General features: G+C 42.5%; 1 protein-coding gene across 1 annotated transcript in view; it reads left to right on the forward strand.

Annotated features, from left to right (window-relative positions):
• The window catches only part of LOC146137626 (uncharacterized), a 73,975-nt gene that overhangs the window by 37,215 nt on the left and 11,959 nt on the right, over positions 1–24,801 (forward strand). The window contains exons 7-8 of the mRNA XM_083394401.1: positions 14,359–14,508; positions 15,192–15,347. Of these exons, the coding sequence (XP_083250527.1) occupies positions 14,359–14,508; positions 15,192–15,347 (306 nt within the window). The remainder of the gene's footprint in view (positions 1–14,358; positions 14,509–15,191; positions 15,348–24,801) is intronic.

The raw sequence follows: 24,801 nt of genomic DNA on the forward strand, positions 1-24,801 counted from the left end.
TAGCGAATATCGATCGTCTAAGGATGGTGATTTTGCAAAAGACTCGGTCTTAAGCCGAGGCAATTTAGTGAAAGACGTGTAGCATGTTATTGTCTGTAGGCCACAAAACGACAATTCGGTCTTGCCTATTTCGCTATGAACAGTATATCATTATCTCAAAAGCCTGTTTAAACGGTCGCTAGATCGCCATTTCGATCGACCGCGCCTGTAAACCGCTTTGCTTAATCCGCAACTGTGTCGTGTGGCGTACGACACCGCACAAAGGCCATTGTCGCGTCACAGAATGCGATTGTAATCGGCGAATATATAGCAGAGAGTCGCCGGCTAAGGAGCTACATTCGCGGCCCGCACCTGTTGTGTACAGGAACAATGACCTAAACGTCCCGGGACGCCCCGTTGGGCCCATTGTACCCCCAAAGTGGCGTGACGCTATTTGCTGGGGCCGGAAACGCACCGAGAACTTGTCGGAAAGCTGAAAGGCAGAACGCGCTCTTCGATTTTAAGACGCCGTGAAATTGGGCAGATCTCTAGAATTGTGTTTAGGTCATTTTTAACTGTAAGGCCAAGTCGTTAACGAAATCAATTTGGTGCGTGAAGTCATTTTTAGGGTAAAAATATTTCGCCAAGTTGCTCTTACTGCAACTAAACTTAAATATTTGTTTTTAAAGCGATAAATTTTCTATATTTCGTTTATTTTACTTCAAGAGTTGAATACTGCGACATGAAACTAATAAAATTTACAGCATTTGATTACAGAAAATCTTCTCATTTTTTCTGAAGTCTGTACCCCTTTAACCGAATACCTTTACGCCTTTGTTTAAAATTGATTTAGATGTGCACTGCACTTAAGGTGTTGATTTAGCACTAGGTATTTAAGCATTAGGATTAGCTGTTGGTTGCTGGAGTTAATAGGACCTACGCGAATTTGCGCCAAAATGCTATTTTTGCCCCGACGCAGCTAGATTTGCCTTTAGAATAACTTTAACAATCAGAGAGCAATTCAAAGCTGGCATCGAAACGATACCGGCAATACACAGCTGTGTATCTCGCGAGTGAAAAAAAATCGCTTGAAACGAGCAATTTCCTTGGGTCGTGGCAGCGATATATCGTTTGACTCGATCACGCACAAGTAATATGTACAGGAGATATGGGAAAGCGGCAACCAAGAAACGTACACTTCCGCTGCAAGCCAGACCCCACACCTATATGGGAATGGCGCCCAACTGTTTAGAGTGGCGCTGAATTAGGGGTGCTCGTGTCTTCCAGTCCCCCCAACCCCCTTTACGCTCCATGTACCCCTGTAACCCGGCGATATACGCGCCAAAAACCTGGGTTCCTGTTATCGATATTCGGTCGGGCTCTCGATTTCCCGCCCTATAAACCGGCCTAATCTGTCCGGCTTTTGCGTAACCCGTGTGCGTTTGGCCTTTTGCCCTCACGCGAAAACTCGATATTTTTGCTGCGTTTTTCCGAGGAAATGTAGACTGTCGCCGTGAGAGTACTGCCGCGCTTTCGCGTTTGCGGAAATTGTTTCTGCTAAGAAAAAAAAACAGGTCACGGTTTGCGTTTGAGGAAACTTAGGTTTGGTCGACATAAACCAGGTGGAACTATTGGAGTGCTATACGACATTTTGGTGTTTTAGATGAGCATTTGATTCGTTTTGACAATGCGCGGTATTTTGGTATAATATATCAAATCCTATGCATACAGAAATTAAAGTTTTTATGTAAAAGTCAGTGTTTTTCAAACGTTTTACGCATCGATCGAAATGCTAGTCAGTTCGAATTAATGCTTGACGCGTCTTCATATTGCTTTGCAATCGTATAAAATTTATAATAAAAATATAGCTTAAAACTAATCAACAAATGTAAACAATCAAATTTCTGCAATCTGCGACCCAATTTTAATTGCTGTCCATATATTGAAAGATTCTCACATAAGCTATGTCCAACGCTCTGCAGTCTGCACCATAATGGTTTAAGGTTATTTGCCTCGTAATTAGACGTAGAACAATTGTCAAACCAATATGGGCAGAAATCGAATAAAGGATAACGTTGTTTTAAATGTTCGAATACATCTTTATTTATTTTCGACATACTTTTCGCATTGGCTTGAAATTTTCGCTACATTTAACAACGCCAGGCTTTGAACTTTCGTCAGGCTTTGAACGACTTGTAATGTTAACAATAAGGTCGCCAGGGCAAGATAATCCGCCCACACGAAAGCCAAGCTCCCGACAAACAAACAACAGCAAACGCGTCGTTTTCCACGTTGTCCGTCCTGCCCAGCACAGCTGTGCGCGAAAAAAGGGAAGCTCTGCCATTTGCGCGACACACCGAGCATTGGACGTAAGCGCGTGCGACATCGGCCGCTCAATTACACCGCGCAATCGTGGAGCGTTTTGCGAGACCAATTTCGCGTTTTCGTCCGATAAAAAAGAAAGCCGAAAAACGAGAGAGTATCGCGTGCGCGGAAAGGAAAAAGGCGCCGGTTTGAAACGAGAGAAAGGCCAATAACCGGCGAGCGATGGCCGGCTTATTTGCTTTGGCCAGAGCGACAGAAAAGAGAATGGGGAGAGAGTGTTTTATTGCAGATGGCAGTTTTCGTTACCTGGGCACTGGGTATTTGGGTAAGGACGATTTGCAGTACGGGCAGCGACCTTTTTTGTAGTGCGCTAAGGCGACACGGCGGAAAATTCAGGCCGGAATTGCCAGCACAGGAAAGACTTTTCAGCTTCCTATGTGGCGGTTTCTATTCAGAAAGGTTTGCGAATTACTTGTGGGGTGTTTGTTACGCTGTATTTGGATAATAATCCACTGTTTCAGTTTATACAGCACAGCTATTATTTGATTCTCTTTCAAAGCAATTAATATTCGAGCCTCGGCGTAAATGCAGTTATACAATATACAGGTAAAACCATACTTCGCTTCTCTTTGAAAACAAAAGTACGAGACTGTTGTTTTTGCAGCTTAACGTCTCGCCACTTGAGATATGCGCCAGCGAAGCGATGATCGACAGGCAGGAACAGTAGGTTTGGGGTCCTGCTTAAACCATATTTATTTCTAGTAAATGACTTTTGCTTTGAGAAATGCGCCGAAATGTTTGAAATTTGAAAGCTTAGTCCAAATTAGGGAAAACTCCGCTTGGATAGAAATTGTCCGATATGTTTTCTGTACAGGGCATAAATAGATGAAGTTATTGCAAAATTGTTTTGTTTTTGATTGATAAAAATTGGAGTGTTGGATAGACATACCTATGTATCGAAAAAAGAGTTGTTTTAACGTTTGAAGCTGATATTGAATCGTGCTTTTGCATAGCAACATTGGCCCTTAGTGGTACTTCATTGCGATGTCAGCAATTTAACAAAGGGCATCAATTATGCAAAATTTCCGTCTGTCGACATCGCTCTATTCATTTTTGCGTAGATTCGTATGGCGCGAGCACGTTTCCAACCTAATTGGCATCAAAACCCGATAATCTATATTCCATGTTCGCCTTCCCACCATTTCTCATTCGTACCGCCAAATCAATAGTTGCGCCGCTATTATATTGGCTTTTCAAGTGTACAGCAACGGGTCTTACAGGCGTATCCCAGATGCTGGCATAAAAGCGAAAACGAGAGTGGTCATTTGTCTTTGGCGTTTCTCACGCACGCAAAGGAAACAGTTCCCAGGTCTACGATTAGTTTCAAAAGCACCGTTTGGCGCGTTTGTGCGTGTAAACAGGATAATCTCCCGCTGTCCTTTTCAGCGCAAAGTTAACTTGACGGGATGACACTCAAGCAGACAGACTGTCCTCGAAATCAAAGGGAAAACCGCCGCACGAAAGTCGAGGCTTTTTTAGGGTGGACAGCAACCAGTCATTACGTCAGCTTATAACGCTACACGTTACATGTTTGGTTCTTTTTAGGTTTAGGGTCAAACGGTCTTTTTAACGATGACGATTTAAAGTTTTTAAACGGTAACAAGGCGCCCACGCTCTCTCGGTAGCAAATTATGACGTAACAATGCCACTAAGCGGTTCGCATCGTTCAAATTGAGCGCGTACAGCTCGCCAGGGACTTTCAACCAGCGCTTTAGTTTGGCAATAATTAGGCAAAACCCGTATGTATCGGATTTCGCCAGCGACAAGCTTGGAGCTATAGTTGTGTTGTGCGTCGGCCATTAGCGGCGATAATTGGCGATGTCAGAGAAAACACTGTCTCCCAGTCGTGACCTGATCTGCTCGGCTTAGCGGTCAGGGCGAACACATGTTCCCACGGGTGTTTTGGTGCCACTCGAGGCCAATACTCCCGCGTATGCCGGAAAGGCAGTTCCCGGCAAGGCCAATAATCGACTCCTGTTAAGGAAATTGCATTGCAGTCGAGCGAATGTCGATATTGCCCCGTGCATTGGCAAGCGTGCAACGGCCTCTTTTTTGTGTGGGAACACACCGCTTGTGACGTAACACCGAGTTATGAAGTCACAATTGGGGTGAGCGTCGTTTAAACTCTCAGCATAAAAGTGAATTATGGGCAACATAAATGCATCATTTGGTATCATTTTTAAACCAACAAAAATAACTATGGAAATGTCGCTCAGTAATACAAGCGTCCATTGCTGCAACTATTATATTAATGACTTACGTTTATTCAAGGCACTAGGCAGTATTTTCACTTGATTTTACTTGACTTGTATTTAATAGAAATATTTGGCTTTAGTGTTCTAGAAAAATATCTTGGACTTCGGTTATTTTGCAAATGAATTTGTACTTACAGATTAATTTTAAAACGGCTTGTTTACAACACTGACTGCAACCGCCTAAATTTTTGTTTTTAAGCCATCGAAAATAGGAGAACCGCCTGTCTTTTGTGTCCTAACACGCCTACAAGCTTCGTCATGCATGCTTCATGCCTGTACGCCGAGAGAATGCTTTGTGCAGTGACAAACGATCCCGTGCAGTCAAATTCCTGACTTGGCGGCGCCTCGACCGTATATCCGGGCCCGACAAGAGCACCCTTGTCACCCCGCCGTCGTAAGCCGTTGATGTTCAGGCCAGATTGGGCGAAAAGTCCGTCTCGAATGGCGTCCGCCGCCCGACGGCGGAACGGCGCTTACGTAATGCGCGAAAATAGCCGGAAAACGGCGTTTTTTCCTCTTTCTCGGCGGCTCGCCAAGTCGCCCTTGAACATGTTTTTTTTGACGGACAATCTTTTGGCGTTTTTTTCTGGTGCGCCTGTCCATTACGTTGTTTACCGTATACTTACCGTAAGAGCGCACTGACTGTTTTTGAGAGGGACAGTTCTAGATGGCATGATGACGTCACTCACTTTTTACGCTTTGCAAATTAGTTTCTGTATAACAAGCACAAAAAACAAGTCATAGCGTTACTATAGTGTTAGCAACATCCATTTGACTCACAATTTACGTATTCTCTTAATTGCTGAAATTAATTCGCCTAGTGAAAATATAGTGCAGCAACTTTTACTGTTTGAATCAAAAAGTTAGTTTCTCGCCTCGGCGTGTGTAATACCTAAAGCTTCGCCGTAAGACGTCGAAAGTTTTGACTGCAATCACCATAAAAACCCAGGATTGTAGCTGCCACCTCAATGGCTTTTGTCATGTTGCCGTTTTACGACCTATAAAAGTGAAATTTTGTTAACAACTATTTTCAACCCTAATTAAGAAGGGGCCTGGTAGGCTTTGCGATCACGCAAATTAGTCTTATCTGGCACCGACAACAAAACTCTCACTTTGATGTTGTAAAGGGTTCGAGGCGCGTATACTTTACAAGTGGCAATCGCAATTCCGAAGGCAAACATTTGCTTTCTCCCGTGCTGGGCGAACCCAGCATTAACCTCTTCCCACTTCCCATCAGCTCAGAAAATATTCGACCGACAAAAACACTCGGAGACGGCGACTTATCCGTCCTTGACACGGTCGCACCGCAAAGAATGCAGCGGCTGATTAAACGGCGGCATATTGGACGATAAAACGTGCGCGGCGTTGCCTTGGGCTTCTACCGATCAGCTGCGTTTAATGGCAGCCGTTACCGTTTCCACTTTGCCTGGCAATGTACTTTCGCGCGATCCGCCTACGGGACTCGTAATGTTCGGCCTTTATGCGCATCGCATCCGCCAAAACGACCTCGTATTTCAGTAGTTATTTTTTACGGAGCCGAGCGGTGAAACAAAACGATTGCCAATTGGGCAGTTGTCGGTCCTCTTCTAAATCGCTGTTTTCGTTATACGGTAAAACGCTACGGTCCCACGCCGATATTCACAGGGCTGCGATGCTTGAGTTTGTCACAGCAAAAAAACGCCATATGCTGTTTAAGTATAGTCTATGCAGTTGAAGGTTGTTTTAATCAAGCAGGTTATTTTGATTCGCCATTCCCGCCCTTCAAACTGGCCCCGAAGGCAACAGGCGTTGTTGTAACTTTTATTGCTCAGTTATCAACCTTTACACAGCAGAATTGAATAGCAATGAGTTGCAGAATCTTCTAAGTCAGTGTTAAGGTGCATCTTTTCAGTTGTAGAAACCCTAGGAGATGATTAATTAGTTGGTATTAATGGGATTTTAATTCGGATTTACGTTTCAGGGTATAAGGTAGCTAGAAAATTTCACACATCTGTGCTAAAAATTGTATAGTTTTTTAGTTTTGTCAGGTGTTTAACGTTGTGGAATTGATCACACGTGGTTGGTTCGATTCCTAATTGCCCAAGACCGATTTATGTCTTTTTGCAGCGCCAATTTTTCAACCTATACGCCCGCCAAGGTTTTCGGTGATATTTGTTGCGTAAAACGCTCGACCTTCCAAATACACAATTCAGGAGTAGGTTTTGACTTATAAATCGTGAGCCGTAACGTCAGACACAGTTTCTTGTGTAAACGCCTGACAGCGGCGCCGGGACTCATCGCGTTTTTTAACGGCGTTCGAGCGCGCCTCATGTAGCCTGGGCGTTGATTTACCGGCGGCGCGAATCGTGAAAACACGCGCGCAAACACTTGCGCCTGACCAACAGGCAGAACATCGTGGATTTCAAAATTGACTTAGCTCTAACAGGAAACATATCAGTAGATAGAGGAATCAGATGGCACTGTATAAAGACAAATTGTACTGAGTTGTCGACAAGCTTTCGCACAACGGTGCTTCATCAGGTCAAAGTAATAAAAAAACGGCATAAATATACAAATACGACCATTTATAAGTGGATACAAATCGCTCTTCTGATGTAAACGAAGTATAAACCGACGTTTAGGCGTCGTGTAAAAAACTGCAAATTGTGTTAAAAATTGATGTCCAAAAAATGCATTTTGGTTTCATGATCCCAAATTATTGTCAAACACTCCACTGCTGTGTTCTGCACTGTTCTAAACTCATTTTTTTTCAAGCTTGATATTCGTGAGTGGACATTTAATTCTATGTGAGATAAAAAAAAACATACACAGCATTACACCAGAAGAGCAAATTGTATCTATTGATCGTGAAGTCCGTTTTCGTCCTCGTCTTACGGCGTTATTTGGCGGCGTTGAAAGATTTCGGCGGGGTCCCGTTCGGTCCGTTTCGCCCCTTAAGCACGACCTGTCAGATTCACAGCGCTTGGGGATAACGCGTCTAGCTGCGCTATCGACAGATCGCAATTGTGCTTCAAGGAGGCGACGCAACTGGCCAAAATTTTTTTTTGTTTGCTTGTTGAAACTGTTTCGCTGGTTTGCAAAACGGTGTTTTTTTTTCAAATAAACGTATTTGTGTATAGTGGGTGTATATTCGCGTAGCATCCTTCGGCAAATCGTGCCTTGTTTAGTTGCGATGTTACAATTCTAGTCAATGCTGGCAAAACAAACTTGGTTTAATGATGGAGCCGATAGTGGATTGAATTTCATATTTCTTGTCGTTATTCAAGTTAGATTTTCGTTTTACGGTTAGTAAGTGATTTTTATGCTGGTTTTGCAGTGAATCACACAAACACAAGTTGTGTCACTTTTTTACGTGCAAAAGACACGAAAAAAAAATTTCTGTAAATTGTCAGCACAGCTTTTTAACCCCGTTATCTAGATATTTCAAGAAGTTAGTGATTGTGTTTGTAGCAGCTACCACTGGATTCGTGACTGCAAAGAAAATTGTCAGGCAGCACACTTTAACAGAAACAGCAAAAATCATTTGCGAAATAAGTAACGATTTGAATTTGGTTTGTTTACAGCTGCACGGTTAGGTGTAGCGAGCCTCGCGTATTAGGAACACAGTTTTAAAGCTTGCGTATAACTAGAGAAAATCAAACTGACACGTCGCGACAAGTCAAAACAACCAAGCCGAAAAGCGCTCGCCTATTATGAGCCACAAGCACGTGGCGGACGCACCAGCGGGGAAATAATTAACTGGATTATAACAGCAACAAGGCCGATCAAGACGCGATGAGTCGCTGTTGTCAATGCAGCCCGATATTGCTGCTTCTATTGCTAGCCCATGGTGAGTATGGTCAGTGGTCATAAGCGTGGCCAGGGGGCCATGTCCCCCCCTAAAAAAGAATAAATATTGTACTCTTAATAATTTGTTTTGTATCCTTTATGAGCAGTATAACCACAACAGTCGATCATAGGCATGCTGCACCTTCAATTGTAATGCACTGTTACGTCACAAACGATGTAGTTATTATTACACTTGCTATACTTATTGATGTTATTTTACTACTTTTTAGTCATTTCGTTTTTGCTCTTGGAATGTTTTTTGAGTATTGCGTTAAAACTCAGTCAGTTGCTGCTTGAAACGGTTTGCTAGCATTGTTTAGTTGTGTTCGATACGGCAGTTCATACAATGGCAAAAAGCCAAACAAAATAAGTTCAAATTCCCACCTCAAAAAAACTGTCGGCTGGCCATTGAGTATGGTAACTGACAGTCGTCTTCGTAGCAGAGCAGACAAGCCGCCGCGCCAGGTTTGTTGCCTAAAGGTTGTAAGCCGGCGATTAAGAGGCCGCCGGTCGAGGCTGTGTTTATTGCCGGCAACCTGGGCCGTTGTCATTCCGACGCCACTGTATGAATGCCCGCCCGACCGCAAATCGCCGGATTTTTTCGACCGGCGCACTTTTGACCCTGTCTTGATTGAATGAAATGAGAATTTTGGGAAAATTCTTTTTTGCCCGCTTTTTCATTACTTAAGAGTTTTCTGGGTTTTTTTTACCAAGTTTTAGTGTTTTCTCAGTAATCGCGAGAGTCGGCGCCTTTTTGACCTTGTCTTGAAAAGATTTGGGGAAAATTTGGTTTTCTGTCCGCTTTTTTCATTAGTTTTGGGTTTTGCTGAGTTATTTTACCAATTTTGGTGTTTCCGCCGAACTTTGCTGGTTTTACCCACATTTTACAACATCATATTTCTGCTGAAAAAAAAAGAAATACTTAAACATTATTTAGAATATGCTGTTTCGGATACAGAAACTGATTAACTTTGTGTTGTGATATGTTGAGTAATTGCCTTCACAAAAAATATTCAGCTCTAAATCATTGCAAATTTATGTAAAACGTTCTCCACCAAAAGCTCAATTAACGAAAGTAAAAAGGGGGAGAAAAAATCAATGCCTTAGAATAAAAAGTTATTTGAAACGTTCAAATTGATATCTACTACTGTATGGGCTGGTCGTAGATATAGATATCATACCTGATCTTAATTCAACCTCCAACCATTATGCTCGAAAGGGGTTGTCTTTCTCGTTTGATAAATGCCAGTCTTAGCGAATCGTGATAGATCGCCGTGTTACCTATTCTATACCAAAAGCATTTGGTTTAATATGCCGAGTATTTTTGCTCCACCTGATATGTTATTTGCGACCGTCTAGCGTAAACTCTCGGCCTGTGTAACACAAAAACGGCCCGCATATTTGCCCAGCGAATATTTTCCTGTCCTAGCGGTCTGAATTTTCAGCGCATTAGGGACCTATAGGTCTATTTGCTTTGCCGGAAAACTAACGGCCTGAGAGGGGCGGATTTAGAACGAAGGGAGTCGAACCGGCATTAGGCGTCCCTGTGTACACATAAGGCTTGTGTGCCCTTTTCGTTGGGGCTGCGGTTTATCAGTCGACGGATATAGCTCTTCCCTGATTTTCTGGGGGTGTGGGGGTATTTCGTCGTGATTTCTCTCAGCTTTGTTTATGCGACCGCATTAGACTGGCGCCGTGAGTATTAAACCGCAAGCATTACAAACGCGAACACACGCGTTCCAACATATTTGCCAGAAAACGCGGCTTCCAAATTAGCGACATCCCTTTTGTGACTTGTCGCGACCCCAACGCTCAAAAACTTATATAAGTTTGGAAAATCGGCAATGTCATCTGGCAATGTGAGGAGAGCCCAAAAACTGTACAACGCGGCCATGCGAAACAACGTGTTGTTTGCAGAGGATTTACGTCTAATTCGCCAACGCCTCTTTGTGCGTTTTTAGTCAATAAAATTCTCAGCGCTGGACGGTTATTAAATTCGCAGAGCTGTCACACACACAGCAATAGCTTATAAGGAACTAACACGAAGTTGTTTTTGTTTAAAGCACCCCAAGCTATTACGCGTTAAGCTGTCCCGTTTGTCCCATTTAACAGCCTTACGTAATGTGGTTTTCGTCTTATTATCCCTGCAAATTGTCCTGTTTTGCAATCATTTCACAATCAACATTACGCGCCTACGCTCAGTTGTCCACAGATTGCCGCGTCGGCCATATACTTGAGTGCCAGCTGTTTCAGTCCAGCCCATAGGCTCGGTGCGATTACGTAACGCCTGTAATTTTGGCCTCGGGCGAAAAAAGCGCGTTATACATAATGTAAAACACAATATCACAAACCGACATTTCTCGAAGTCCTGCGGTTTGCCGGCATGCCGAAAAACCGCTTGCGCACGCGCTTATTGTCACGTCATAGCGAGTCGCGCATTTTTGCGGCGCCGTATTGCGAGCCAACTTTTCCAGAAAAATGTTTTGCAGGTTATTTCTCTCTTGGTGTTATTACCGATAAATTTCTGGAGTTCTTCTTTTCAGTAAAGCCTTGTCGTTGTGTTCTGGATCTTCCAAACAAACTTGTCCCCGTCTTTAATTCACCTTACCCCGATTTACACAGGGTTGTGTGTCATATTGGCCCCACACTATTGTTAGTGCCAGGAAGCGTTAGGAAACCAGAGTTGTTGGTGGAAATGGAAACCCGGTATAATTAGGAGCGGCTCTGTATGATTGGTTTTGGAAAAGTTGGCAATTTTTTATCTATCGTTTTCTTTGTTTTTCTCTCGGGTAAAATGCTGCAGCTTTTATAAAACCGCATCCTTGTATCCTCACCCTTCGACAAGTGATTCGGTTATGTTGCTCTTTTGTAATATTACAAGACGCAAAATAGAAAGGCTGGTCGACTGGCACTATAGTCAAACTAACTTTCACTTCGTCTTGGCAAACACACCATTCTCGTTTTTCTGTCACCCATAAACTGTACTTGCGTTTGTCTTTTGCTGAAGTACATATGTCGCGTGCCGGGCCTCGCTTACTCACCATACAGTCTATCATAAGCAATTTGAATCTCGAAACAACATCAGGAAACGGGATATGAGGGAGACTCGAGAAAACCGGGCGAAATAATGCGCTTCTTTACATGTGCACTTAGACGTAGTCGGCTCTATGTTTTTCGACCCTTTTTGCGATCCGGCCTCAGTTCGATCTTTTAGTTTTGAGGCGGCAATCTCAATTGGCCATCGGGCTTAAAAGGACACCAAAAGCAGGCCTAAAATACATTATCATTTCGTTTTTTTTAACTGGCAGCTCAAACAGACCACTATTACAGCAGCTGTCTTTCTTGCCTTCCCCCTATGTATCTATTCCTCACGTTATAAATCGCATAAACGCGTGTGTAATAATTAAAGCGTCCCCGACTCAAGCCGTATCACAAGCGACTGTCTCATCACTCGGCGCGCTGGAAATGTCAATAGCCTCGGATTTTATGAGTTATCCCCGGGAACGTTTATTACAATCCCGGGAAAAGACGCAGCAGCTAACACCCGCCTGTTCTGCGCCCAGCCGTCGCCAACTGGCAACTTAATTTGACTCGGCAGCCCTGTATGTTGTTTTTGCAAAGTCGCATTGTGGCACTCGGGCGCCTTTGTAAGTTATAGGCTTTGAGGTATCAAGATCGCTAAGAGAGGCGTAATGCAGTTGTGGGTAAGTTTTAGGCTTATTTGTTGAAGATCACGTCTATTTAAAATTGGACAACCCGGAATATTTGTAGTTATTCAGTTGTTAAAGATTAGGTATGGTGCGCTTTTAGTTATAATTACGTTTAGTTTAATCATGCTGGCAAGAAATATTTCTGCAAGCAGTTTGTTGCACTTCTGGAAGCTTTAGGTCATTTTGAACTGCCATTACCATTTATGATTGAATTGTCTGGTTGTTAAACAGATTTCAAGTTGCTTAACAGATTCATTTAACTTGCTTAAGCGATTCATCAAATAGATAAACCAACCGCAATTTTTATCGATCTGATCAAATTCATCATACCCCTCCCTTGGTTAAAATCAACGGGCGTGAAAAACCCAAGCGTCGCCCCTTAATCCACGCAAAGCGTTTAAGCGCTCACTCACAACCATTCAAATTGAATCTTCACCGATGAAGCGATAGCTTTCAGCCGACGAGAGGGTTCGGCCACGGGCGACCAAATCTCAATCGCAGATTCAATTCTCGCCTGTCGTTTATCGAACTTCGCGCCAAAGTTCATTTCGTTTTCCACCGAAGCCGCCCACGCCCCCAGCCGCAATTGGCGTCTCGTTAAAGTAAAGCGACTTGACTTTTTGTGCGCATTTTGTTATGTGCTTTTTCTGGCCGAACCGTTTTGACTCGATTGCGATTGCGGCATGATTGGTTTTAAACGAGAAATTGCAAGTCAGGTACATTTTGTGCTTTACAGGTTTCTTAAATTCACTTGAAACATTGTTTGTTATTATGGAACCTGGTCCGGTTAAGTTTGAGTACAGCGTTGTGCAATAGCGCCATGTTAAACTTATACAATAACAAGTGAAAACAGCCTTTGTCCTGGTGGTAATAAAAACGCCCTTGTGGTACACTACAGGGTTGTGTCCGGCTAGAAAAAATAAACGAATAACCATATTTCTAAATAATTACCGGCACTTTTAAACTATGTAGAATAATACACAAAAACGTGCTCGGATATGCGTGTTAGGATTGTAGAACTGCTTTCCAAAAATATGTTAAACGGACACAACAGCCAACTTGCTAAGAGCTATTTGCGTAATTCAATCCCACCGAACGGCGTAAGAACCACGGTTTAAACAAACATGTCTCTCGGCATCCGACTAAGGTATCGCATGGCGACACGCTAATGCATTTTAGACTGCACACCCATTTTAAAACGCGTTATGCAGGACAGTAAACGTACTCGAATCCCATTTCTTGCAAATGTCTTCACGGAAACTGAAGGAGAAATGTCATGACCTCGGCGCTGACGCAACGCTGTCGTTATGCCGGTTTCAGGTGTCTGATCATTTCTACTTGGGTGTTTTTTCTTTAGTTTGGCCGATGCTTGCTTCAGTCTGCAAAGTGCAATATAGTTTATGCCAGTCGTTAGCAATGGCGCGTTACCCGGCGGTCAAGTGGGCACCTGCCCCTATGCGTGACGTATTTGACCCCTTATGAAATTTCACCCCCCATCCGCTTTTTTGCGTATTTTTTGCTGAACTTTCAGACTAGGAAACCGAAACCTTTTTCGTGCCCTAGAGGAGTGTGAAATTTATATACCAAGGTCTGTTTTTTTTCCTATAACTCTTTGCAAAGTCAAAACTGTACCTAGGCCTTTTTTCACTTAACCGTTTGATTGAACGGTAGCTAGTGATCACTCATGGTGGAAAGTTACCCTTATTTGAACTGACCGCGGATGATTAAATGTAAAAACCAATTCTGAATGAAAACAGTTCTGTGTTGTATGCTGTTTTTTATGTTGTTCTTGAAACCCTGCTTTTATGTGAAAATAACAGTTTTTTTGCATTACTGTATTGTACTTTTTACATTACTGCATTCCTCTGAAGGCTTTCGGTGTATTATATGTCATACCAAGCTCGCCATACTTAATTCTTATTCGTAATAGCATGTCAAAACCCATAAAGAAGTAGGTAACATTTTGAACGTTTCGAATATCTTTTAAATATTTTAGCATCAAATGAATAAATAGAAAAGGAACAAATAGACATTTGGAACAAATGAGATGTTGAAAATGTAAATAAAGAGATTTTCGAAAACGTTTAAACTGCTACCTACTTCCAAATGAAATACCTACTTCTGTATGGGCTTCGATATTCTTACTACATCTAAAACCTTCCACCAACCGGCTCCAAAGTTAATTTATATTTTTTGCGCAGTTCCTCGACGAATCTTGACTGACCGTTTGCCGTCCTCGGTCCTTTCGGCCACCGCGGCGCCAGAGGAACTGACCACCACCCCCGAGCTTCTGCGGACCACCGGAAGTGCATCTGTCCAGACGACCAAGTCCGGGGCCGTCCACCCAGAAAGTAAGCTTCTTTTTAGCACATCTTTGCACAGCGGGTTAGGTGTCATTTCCTTTTATCTGTTATAGTTTCCTTATATTTAAAGAAAGTGGTTTTACATATCGGAGCATAATGGTTGAAGGTTGTAGTAAGAATATCAAAGCCATAAAAAATTGGGTATCATTTTGAACGCTTCTTCGAAACCATTTTTGAACGTTTCTTTGATACCTACTTCTGTATGGGCTTTGATATTCTTACTATGGGCATTAAATAGAATTGAATTCTGCGGTTTATTAAATTGAGTTTTACAGTCGATAGAAACAACTAAATTTCTTCTCCATTAAGTGTTTTCACGCAACTTAGGTTGAAAAACAAAGTAAACATCATTTATTAAGTAAACTAATTTTTGCGCTTGTTTGTATCTAAAAAAATACTCGACGTTGCCCAGGTCCAACATGTTATTTACCAGTTGTAATACTATACCCCTAACTTGTGGTAATCTAGATTATTCCTAAAAGAAAGTAATTTTACCAAAGTAAAAAAAATATCTTTAAATTTTGGGGGTTGATTATACTTATTTGAAAAATATTGGATTACTATAGTTTTACATTTTTTACACCACGTGGTACACAAAGCACCCTGACGAAAAACACGAAAAAAAAAAAAAAAGAAAAAAATCTGTTACAACAAATAAATTAACTCCATAGTTCGCACGGTAATTCCTCCGACGCCGAGCACAACCCTATTGACGTCATCAACAACAACAGCAACGACAACAACGACGCCAACCACAGCATCTACGTCACCGACTGCAAACGTCAGCAAGACTACGTCACGACGATCGAGCAAGAAAGTCGATAAAGGTTGGTCCATTAATCCTTGACGGTTTCGAGTTTTTCGAAAACTTTGATTGATGTTTTTGCACAAGATCCTGATCTAGATAAGACAAGAGATATATGCGAGCTGAGTGATCGAAATGGTGATGGTGTTTCAGAGTTTTTCGGCACCTTGCACTTTGAAATTGCAAGTTGTCATCATGATGAAGAGTTTCATGAAACAAAGTTTGCTACGCGAGATGAAATTGTCACTGAATTCCATCGGTTTACACCTTTAAGTGCATTTGAAGTACGAAATTACAGGATAGCTTCTGAGATTAGGCAAAGCAAACTTTGTTGTAGGTGGACAACCCGTGTAGTTAAACATAAACTGATGAAACAATATTTGTAGTGTTATTTTACAGACAGGGTTCAATATACCCGGCTAAAAACAGTCCTGATATAAAATTTTCAGTTTTTTATCTTCGTTTAGTTTAATAAAGTCCCAAATCGCACGAGGTGCTAAATGAAGTATAAGGCGTGAATTGATAAAAAATGGATTTTTTGGCGCCCATACACTTTTGCCCCACGTATCAAGGCAGGCACCTAAAGAAGACAAGCGGGCCGTGAACCTTGGCGGTTTTACGCCATATTGGCCCCGAAATGCTCCCGTCGATGAATTAATAATGATTTCTAAACATATTACACCATGCGAGTACAATGCACTACGTTTATTGCGCACTTATTGAAGTACAGATAGCGTAGAATAACAACGGTGGCATGACTAAGATCTTTTTTGCTCCAAACGAGTGTTTTTGGAATACAAAACTCACTATACGCAACTATAGGACAGTGCTATGTTTAACTAGGACGGTATACTATTTAACTAATATGGTGCGTAAACCAAAACGTATAGCAATTTCAATATACAAAAGAAAAATAATAAAAGTAGGAATGTTGGACAGCGTGACATTTACTCGATAACTCACAAAGGCACAGTATACTGGGTTTATTGTAGGCGTTATGCTGTATATGTACAGTGTATGTCGATTTTGGGCGAACCCTTCTGATGTATTTTGTTACACATAAACGTATACCAAATAAAAAAAACAAAAAAAAACAGAGCAAAAATACGCACAGAACACCTCTGTAGAAACGGGGTACCGCAAACGTTTCTATTAGGTAACGCATAAGAGGTTTTAAGTTAAACAAATGGTTCTTAGTCAAATGGACACATTGAAAAAAATAGGAAAGTGTATTGTATAGTAAGTGTATTTTCGAAAAGTGTATCATAGCCTTAATAGTTGATATTACTATTTTTGTACTATATTAGCTGTGGGAAAATTTGCTTTTTTGGAATATCGCGATGAGGTATTTCCTTACTGAGCCCTGGCCCCTTTTTATTAGGGTTTTACCTAACAACGTAATCACAATTTTCTTTCGAAAACCAGAATCTTCCTGAATCCGAAGAAAACAATTTACCTAACATATCTTAATCTAACCGAAATGCGACTTTGGTAAAACGCAACTAGTTAGCAAGTGGCTATAGGAAAGTTTGAAAACCACTTACGTAGATTCTGCGGAATAAGTCTCAACGAATGTACTATAAGATAAAGACTTCTCTTATAAAACCTCGTCCGTCTGTTATTTGTGACAAAACATAATTTTTCGTTTTTAACGACCGTAAAGCATTCACTTTGGAACACCGAGATCAAAGTAACCGTGCTTGTCGGTGGGTAATTCCCCGGGGGCCAGCTGACCCCTCTTCGCCCTGTTGGGGACTTCTACCGTAGCCACGTACTTCTCGTCCAGACCTTCGACGCGCGACCTGCGTCCTGGGGCTATGGGGGTACAGTAGGGGGTCTCGACGGGGTCGGGCGGTGACAACTTGAGGGTGACGTTCTTTCGCGACCCCTTACTCTTGCCGCTGGGTATGCTTGGGGCTTTCCCCAAGTTCACCCAGCTGTGCACGTCTTTGCGTCGCCCCGGCTCGGCCCCTTTCCCGGTCATCGACAGGTAACCCACCGAGGGACTTTCCCCGACTCGCAGCAGCTGTCCCGCTTTTGGGGGGTCCGGGTTGGGTTCCGACAAACCCCCGGGGCCTTGGACTTCGTTCTGCGGGAAAAGAAGCGTCGGGGGCGGGGGGAGCGGCAAGCTTTTGCTGGTCTCCGCTTCCTTGTGCATAATATCCGTCTTTGGATGCTGGCTTGTCTCGCCCGTTGTGTGTCGCTTACTGTGGCGATGCATCTTGGAGCGGCGCGGGCTTTTGTAGTGGACGCTGGACTCGGCGGCCTTGGGCGCTGCGAGACTGTCGGGCGGCGGCGTCGAGTCCTCGTCTGCGAGAAAATATTGGTGTGGTTTGAGGGTTAAGGGTTTTGCTAGAAGTTGTGTGGTAAATTGTGCACTAGGCCGGTTGTTTAGTCTGGACGTGGCCAGGGTTTTAATTTACACGTCAATTTTTTTATTCTAATCAAGAAACTGCTATATTTTGTTTCCCGACCTGGGGCATCATTGTCATTTATCGGACAGTGACATTCTTCCTGCAACACATTTTCAGGATTTTACAGTGAACGGTCATGGCCTTGTTGAAAGTCGTAGCAGTAGATGTTTCTCTATATTCCTAAAGCAAATTTGGGAACTCGCTAGTTCCCGATAAGTTGTCAATTCGGATGTTTAAAGCTGTTTTTAAACCGGTTAATTTTTCGCAGCGTTCCCCTTGATTGTCAAAGCGGCAAATCTAGTCCCTTACATACAGTACCTTCGATGTCATAGCGGCGAAATTTAACTACCTCTTACACCTTGATGACGTCAAGCTACGCGCCTGAGAATTATCCTCGTAAATCCTGACTTAAATGAAATGAACACATTTAGCGTAAACCCACCAGAGTACATCCCGTCAAACGAGCTCTCGCTCCACATGGACGTGTTATCGTCCTCCAAGCCCAAAGTAGATCCGGTGGCGGAGGACACAAAGATCCTACTCCTCCTACCAGATGGCTCCCGGAGGAGCGACATGTCCTCCTTGGCAACCGTGTCGTACTGATGCGTCTTTGGAGGATTCTGATGGTTGTGGTCCTCATCTTTCTTCGGCGACCCTCCGAGCTTCTTAAAGATGCTCTTCAGATCCAGTTTTGTCTTCTTGGCCGGGAGCGGCACCATCGGAGCGTCGACGTCATTCGTTTCGTCACCAGTGACGTATTTCACGGAGGGTACTGAAGACGAAATAATCGATTTTTATGCTAACGATATGGTTTCGAATGTAACTTCGAAAGATGATCAAATTACCCAACAATCTGTTTTTTGTGCGTGGTTGTAGGTTGTAGTAAGACGTAGTAAGAATATCAAAGACCACACAGAAGGACATCATGTTGAAAATGAGTAAAGAGTTTTTCGAAACGGTCAAAATGATATCTACTTCTGTATTGGCTTTGATATTTATTCTTTTTGTGGTAGTTTAGGAAAATCGTTGGTTTTGTCTTTCGTAAAGTTGTCATCGGTATTCTATTATATGTTCGGTATTAATTGCTTTTAATATGAAATTTACATTCGTTTTTGGTAAATTGTATTTTGGCGCAGCCAGGAAGCGACAGCGTCTTCGTCACGAGCAAATTACCTCACCCGGCGTCACACGTGAGAAAGGACTTCGCTTTATGCAAAGTGCCTGGGATTTTTGCATTTAAGGGTGTGTCCGAACCGCTTTAAACCCTTTTCGAGTGGCTTCGCAATCGGCGCGCAATTTAACGAGCCCCAGGGCGATTTTCAACTTGAATTACAGGAGTTTTCTTGAGTTCGGACGACGAAAGCAATCAAGTTTTAAAAATATCGTTTCAAGAGACCTAATTTGTCCTAAAACGCCAAGTTTTTGGCTAGACTGGTTTCAAAAATGACATCAACTAACTGGCGATACAGCTGATGGGAATTTTTAGTTTCTTAAGCGAAATTGCACCACCTGTCCGTAATCTAATTCCCGATATGGCTGTGTGGCTTAAATTGAAGTATTTTGGGCAGATAATGTTTTCCAGACTTGCGAGTCCCATGCTGTCTGATCAGCAGTATATATATTTGCAAAGATTTTGGGTTCATTACTCTATTTCGATGGAAACTAAAATGTTTTGATAATGAATTTCAGAAACAAAAAGGTCGAGTAGATTAAATGAAGAAATCATCTTGATTAAGACGTTTCAATACGAAATTGCGCTCCACCTTTAATGGTGATGTTTTGATTCACTTCTCAGTCACATTAACTGAAGATGATACAAGTTCGCATCGAAACGTCTTAATCAAGATGATGTCGTTCTACGCGACCTTTTTTGCTTTCAAATTCATTACCAAGCTACATTACAGATACGTGCATACTGCATAGTGTACCCCAGAATTTATTCTTGTATAACAACTTTGGCCTTATTTGATCCTATACCGTGAGGGTTGCGATCGTCTGTTGGCTTTTGGAAGAAAGCGGTTGCTTTTCTGTTGTCCCTTGGAGAAGGAACTCGGCTCCATCTCCGTTTACTTTCGGACGGTTCATTTCTCTTCTGCAAGTAATAAAATAAGGACAGTTGTTATTTCCTGTGACTTAGTTCCAAGCATTTTGAGTTGTCTTGAAAGTCAAAGACGAACGACAATTATCTCAAGAGTTGTCAAAGTAACTTTGCACAGGCACTAATGGAAATATTTCAATTGGATTTTGTGCACCATATGGCTCGAAAAACAACATTTTGAATATGGTTGCAGCTAACATTTGGTTATTTTTCGGTTTTCTGATATAGTACTGGTGAACTTTCAAACTGTAACAAACAATACCTTGAACATCGACTCAGCGTTTAAATTAAAATAAAACACTCGGTCTGAAAACTTTCTTAACATACGGCAGTCGACAGGGAGCAGACCGATTTTTATATTTCGACCGAACGAACTATTTGCCGAAAAGCTGGCTGACCCGGTTCGCGATGAGGTTTAAGTTGCCATTTCGATCCACGCCAAATTGCCGCTTTTAGTCGAGGAGCCACCAAAAAAGACTGCTCTTGTTTATGGAGGCTTTCTATTTTGACGGCGGCCGGCTTAAGAATGCCAAGCGCGAAATTGGCAGGCTGACAGGTGCCAGCAGCGCGAGGCGCATTGCAACATACCGTTTCCGGCGTCTGCAAAGGTTGAGAGACTCGAGACGCGACGCCAAATGCGTTAATACCTTGCTGACTGACGGTTTGAATGGCGATTTTGCAGCCTTGACATTTTGAGATCTGTAGCTGACATGGGTCGTGACCACTTTGGCCCAAACAGGAAAAATAGAATTCTTGCGGTATTAGAAAGCGCACTTTTCGCGACTGAGTTAAAAGTTTTGCCCTTTGCCTTTTTCCGGTTTGGGACAGTCGATTTGGCAAGGTAAAACGAGATAACGAACGTTTATTTCAAATAACTTGAAGCAAATAAAATTCCACCACAGGCTAGTGTTATATACTGGCTAATGCATTGCTTGCATACGAATTCTCGTCGGCTGACTAATTTAGTTTTGTCAACCGGGGCTATATGGTGCTCATTTAAAATGAACAACATTTTTTTATTCACTACTTGTTACCCCAAAGGAAAAAATCCTCACCTTATATTATTCTCATTTTTGCGTATTCAACCATGGCAATGACGTCATTTGGGATCGGATTGGACATATACTTTTTGCTCGTGTTGTTAACAACGTACACCTAACGCCATCACATGCGGATCAATGATACAGGCAAGGCAGGCTACAAAAAACAATTATAGCGGGCAGTCGGGTTCGAACTCACGACCCAAGCCATTCCGGGACTTTCGCTCCGCCAACTGAGCTACACAGGCTCAGAGAGGAAGCGAGTCGAGAAAAAACGTTCTGTTAGTACGAGCAACTTTACATTGAAGCGCTTTCATTTATGGCAACAACATGGAGTTTTGACGTCAAAATAATCGCAAAATACTTGACTCCAACAAGGCAACGTGTACGCATGCAAAAAAAAAAACTGGGTCTTGGCTTTTCCTTACCGCTTCAAGTGCAGGTCCGAACACACTGTTGTCGACCTGTACTCCCTCAGGATCCGTGACCATCACCGAGATGCGAAGAGGGTTGGCTTGATTGAATCGCCCGGCTTTGGCGGCCTGTACAACAAGCGATGGCGGTGCGTTAAAGGCAAGGGTATTCTTGAAGAAATGAGGGCCGAATTTTTCCTGTGCCTCAGGCTATAGCCTTGTTAATGGTTAATCCGGCACTGGGTATGAGTGACACATGGACGCTATAGGAGCAACGGCGAAATGCGACTCCCGTGTCGGTCAAAGATCGCACGTTAGATGGGCCGGTGCGATCGCGCCACTGTCAACAGTTGCATACGCAGATCGCAAAAATCTCGTGAGACACGAGCTTTGATGGGATGTTTGAGAAATGTGAGACCCGTGTGTTTGGAATTTAGTTTTGTGTTCGTGAATTTTGAGGCACTTGGAAAACCAAATTTTTCCTCGAATTTTCTGCTTGTTGCCGATTTTTGCTCGTTGGTCAGTTATCGCAATGTTTAACAGAACAAGTGTAGAATTCCATTTGAAAACTGAAAATTAGGGAAATGAAATTGTACACATGTTGGCTCATGAAAAAAAGCCTAGATTTCTTGGCGGTTGCGAATCTAGGGAAACTTAAAAACATAGTGAAAACATAAAATATAAAATAAAAAAACAGGTGAAAAAAAGGAGGAAAATAAATTCGTTGGCCTTTCTTCCCAATGTATAAAAACTGAAAAAAGGTTTTGAACTTTTCACAGGAGTGAACGTTTATGACACCAATATGGGATTTGCTTATAAATCAAAATCAAATAAATTTTGAAAAAAATATCATTAAATGTATCGAAATCAAAACCGCACAAACGCGAATACCTTCCCTGGTGGACGACGTCGCGCCTCTTCTTCGTCGACTACGTACTCGTTCCCCTTCGTCGGCGGACACGCCTTTGCCACGCCCCCTTTGCCTCCACCACACTCAACCTCCGCTCGCTCCTCAGCTTCCGCAGTCGATCCTGCGGAGGACCTCGAGAAGAGGCGGGCTCCTCTTGAGATGCTCTCGTAGAGGTGATCCGAGGCTCGGGCGATCCGGCTCGCGACGCTAAGATGGTTGGGATTAGATCCTCCGGAAGAACCACCGCTCATGGCCGCCTCTTTGATCTTCATCCGTCTTCTTTTGGCTTCCTCCTCTGTCTCTTTGTAGCCGCTCCTGGTACCGGATGCCGCTTCCAGCTCGAAGACCGACTCCTCTGCCGAAGAGAGGTGGCGTTAGTAGGAGAAGTGCGATTTATAGGGGATTTTTTAGCTTTTTTATGGTTGTTACTTTGCTATGGAAATTAAATACCAATTTCACGCTTGAACACTTACACAAACATTAGTTAACACAACTTTAGTTTGTCTAACTCAATTCTCACAGAATAGATTTGAAAACATCAATGGCCAAGAATATCTTTGTCACTTGTGTCAAAGCTTCCCGCTTCATGAATTACACTACTTTTAGTTCAGCAAAAAATTACATAAAAAAATGTACATTAAGTTACGATATCATATGATCACCGAAGAGTTCCTATCCCAGAACGCTACCTTTAACAACAAGTACTTGTGAACAAGTCTAAAATAATAACTTTAGCAAAGGGCTGAAGGCATCTTAAGATTTACTGTTACGTCTCACGGCTTATCGAATCGTGAGAGCTCACTGAATTAGACCAAAGTTTTTTTTTTTTTTGTAACGTTCTAACATTGGGTAATTACTGAAAAGGTTGTATCGAGCTCTTTGAATCTTGACAAGCAACATTCATAGAGTCAACTAATTGATATTTAAAGGAAGTGGTCAAAAATTACGATCAGAGCCCATTTTTTGTCGAAAAAGGCAATCAAATCTAAGCACCCTTAATACCAACGCCACATACCCAATATGACGAGTGCGCTTAATGCCAGCCACCTTCGACCCGAAAACGCAAAATACATAAAACAAAAATCGAAATACTTACCTGCTATGCTCGATAACTGTCATTTGTGTCAGCGATTTTAAAGTACTCACCAGCTATGCTCTTCAGTTCCACCGCCTGGAACATGTTATCGGACGCCGCTCGATTCTTCTTCTTTCTTCTCCTGCGCCGGTTGCTCCTCCTGTGCCAGTAGATGCAGAAACAGATGATGGTGATGAGGAGCACCAAGACAAAGAGAAGAGCGATAAGCCAGGTCTGCCAATCGGAGCTCGAGCTCGGCTCCGGAAGACCTTGAGATTGAGAGGATTTAAAAGCGTTTGCTCAATGTTTTTAACTTGAACGAAGTAAAGTGTATCTTCTACGAAAGAAAGTGTATCTCCTACAAAGTAAAGTGCGAGGTTTCGATTGTTGGACATTCACTAATAAGTCTAATAGTGGCAGAAAAAATGATCAAGAACATACAGCTAAAATTTTAACCTCCTTTGTTTCACAGTAATGTAAAATTCCTGCTATGATGGACTTAACGTATACTGCAACATGCCGAAATTTAACTTTTTTCTTCTTTCAAAAGTTAGGCACGGATTATCAACTGAAATATCAAAACGTTTGTAAAGTGACTTGTGACTTGACAAGTTAGTTACGACAATCTGCTTACCTAACGTCCGGCACTGCTTTTCCATTCTGACTACATTCTTGCAATCGGTCGACGGAAGGTGGATGCCACACCACTGCTCTCTGTACCGAACCTAATAGATAAAATAAAACAAATCATCATTAGTGAAACCGATCTGCCCCTTTTCAGGCTTAAAGCGTCAAGTCGAACGCCTTTGCGTGTCCAAAGGCGTATATACCACTTGAACTTTTTATCTCAGGTTTTCAGTGGCTATTTTATGTGGAAACGGGTTTGAACAGCGTCGTATTGAATCGTGGTGCTTATTATAACGCAATGCCTCATAGCCTGGTATTTTTTGCCAGTTATTTGACCGTGTATCGTTGACGTTGATAAAAAAAAAAAAAAAGGTGTAACTTGTCTTCAGTCCTCACCTATATACTTGTTTCTGCGTATAGCATGAATGGTGTGCCTTCAAAACCTTATCGCCCCGAAATCCTCAGAGTTGAACCTTTACCTGTTTGTCGGCTTCGTCTTGCTCGGTTTTCCAGCCACCCCACTCCTTCCAGTCGAGAAACGCCAAGCATGAAGGTGACTTTCCGGGAAGAATGCAAGAAACAGCAGTTTTCTCGGTGGTGTAGTTGCAGTCCACTACTAGATCAGCGGTACTGCCAACACAAGGACCTTTTCCAGTCAAGTATGAAACATTGAGCTTCGATAAGACCTCTACAGCTCCAAGTTAAGCTTCGAGTCGTTTGAATTCTGGGACTGGTTTATTTATTTATTTCTGGGACTGGTTTATTTATTTATTTATGGGACTGTTTTTCTGGGATTTTCGCACTGGTTTATTCAGGTTAAAAGGGTATATACGCAAGTTAATATATCTCGAAGAACTAAAACGGTGAAAAGCCGCTAATTGCACTGCTTAGGACTTAGA

This window comes from Ascidiella aspersa, chromosome 7 (genome assembly GCF_963924565.1).
Source record: "Ascidiella aspersa chromosome 7, kaAscAspe10.2, whole genome shotgun sequence".
Taxonomy (NCBI): Eukaryota; Metazoa; Chordata; class Ascidiacea; order Phlebobranchia; family Ascidiidae; genus Ascidiella; species Ascidiella aspersa.